The 1,937-nt window shown below is 51.9% G+C and overlaps 1 protein-coding gene across 1 annotated transcript; it reads right to left on the bottom strand.

The window, feature by feature from the left end:
• Positions 1-965: 965 nt before the first annotated feature.
• On the bottom strand, positions 966-1,624 carry RPS25 (ribosomal protein S25; the record flags this gene model as incomplete). The annotated part of the gene is made up of 2 exons (XM_010190677.1): positions 966-1,060; positions 1,441-1,624. Coding segments are annotated over 2 exons (279 nt in total), but the record flags the coding sequence as incomplete, so codon positions are not given.
• Between the last annotated feature and the right edge of the window lie 313 nt (positions 1,625-1,937).

Raw genomic sequence — 1,937 nt, 5'->3', positions numbered from 1 at the left:
GGACCAGGGGCAGCCGCGGCTGCTGCTCCCACTGATGCTGCGCATCCAGGTGTGCAGTGCCCTGCAGGGTGAGCGCAGCGCGGTGCTGAGCCGAGCACTGCGCTGCAGGGGGTGTCACGGATCCACTCCCCGTCAGACGCGCAGGGTGCATCTGGGCATCAGCTTCTGAATGCCCGAGCTGCACAGAGGCAGATCCATAGTGTGACATCCCTTTAAAGAACTATTTTTGGGAAATAAACCTTTTTTTAGTCACCTGAGTTCACAGCCCAACTGAAACTCAGTCCAGATGCAGGGCCCACTTTGGGGATGGTTGATGCCACAGCCCCGGTGTTTCCATGCTAATTTATATCCCTTTTCCTCGTTCTGCCTCACCTAACAGACAACTTCTTAGTCCTCAGCAGAAGAAAGGCGGCCTTAAAAACTTTTTGTTTCAATAAAATACAGCCTTACTCAGAGCTGCTTGTTAGTGCTCCCCATGAGACACTGGCCTGATGGATGCTGTTGCCTTGCAGAGATCTTTGGGCACAGCTTGTTCAGAGTTCAAATAATGAAAATATCCCACTAGCACGCGCCCTATCGCAATGCAAGAAATGGCCAATTTTCCTCCTATTAGAACTGAATACAGCTTAGCATCACCGACAGCTGCAGGGGATGCAAGAGTTCCTTCCCCTTTCACAACACAAAAGCACGTTCACTGTTAACAGTACACACACAAAAACTGCCTGGAAAGGAAAACAGCCATGACCTGCACCAAAACCCACTATCGTGCAATAACACATCAATAATGCAACACACACGTTCTTGGAAAAGCAAGAAAAAGTCATTTCAATAGTTTTATTGTATGCATCTACATATGACACACGGTTGAGGTCGCTGGAGAACCTGCAAAGCAAAAGGCCCAGATCAGACCCAGGTTGAGGCAGCAGCTCCCAAAGCCCTGCCCGGACCCCCACGTCCTCACCTCCCTACGCGTCCTCCCCTGCCACGGGCGCGTCGCCGCCCTTCGTGTTCCTGGTGTAGATCACCTGGGCTCGGTGCTTGGACACCAGTTTGATCAAACCTACAAGAAAAGGAAGCTATGTGAGCACACGGGCACTGGAGGACGTTGTGCTCCCTTCCAAAGTGGCAGACCAGGCAACGCGTGATAGGCAATACCAGGGTCACCAGTTCTATACACGCTTATACGAGGTGTTTGTTAGGTCTGGCAACAATTATATCACACCCAGCCACTCTGGCAGCATTTTCTTACTATGGCAAAGCCCCTGAGTGCAGCAGAGCTGCTGCTCCTCACTTTGGGGTGCTTTTGAAATGCAAGCTAAGGCAGCGGGTTGCCAAAAATGCACCAATTCACACACTTCAGATGCAGTGTGAACTCTTCTAGGTGAGCAAGCAGAAGAACACATCCAAGTGAAGCTGCTTTCTGCAGCATTGAGCGCCCACCTTTGCTGAGCAGCTCCTGGAGGGCAGCCCTGGCCAGGGAGCCTCGGATCTTCAGTCTCTCTGAGACGACTGCGGGTGTGATGAGCTTGTAGTTGGGCACCTCTTTGCAGAGTTTGTCGTAGGTGGCCTTGTCAAACAGGACCAGGTTGTTCAACTTGTCCCTCACTTTCCCCTTGGACCACTTCTACTTGACAAGAGGCAAACAGAGAAAAAGTGAACTGTTAAGCCATCAGCTGAGCAATAACAAGAACCGAGCTTTGGGATGGTCTAAGGATGGCACCATCCGATGGCTCCGTATCACATCCCTGACGGGGAGCACACGGTGGCCTTCGTAAATGAATATATTGCAGTAAAACCAATGCTATCTCCCATGAAAGGGGCAAACCCCCTTTTCGGCTCAGATTTAACGCCCTCACATGCAGTTCACTGCCAGGCGAAGAGGGAGCTCCCCCAACACCCTGGCACCCACTCCCCCACCATCGCGGTGCCCGAAGCAC

Source organism: Mesitornis unicolor, unplaced genomic scaffold, assembly GCF_000695765.1.
Source record: "Mesitornis unicolor isolate BGI_N332 unplaced genomic scaffold, ASM69576v1 scaffold45318, whole genome shotgun sequence".
Classification (NCBI taxonomy): domain Eukaryota; kingdom Metazoa; phylum Chordata; class Aves; order Mesitornithiformes; family Mesitornithidae; genus Mesitornis; species Mesitornis unicolor.
Note: the sequence above shows the minus strand (reverse complement) of the source record. Positions and strands in the feature narration are given on the sequence as shown.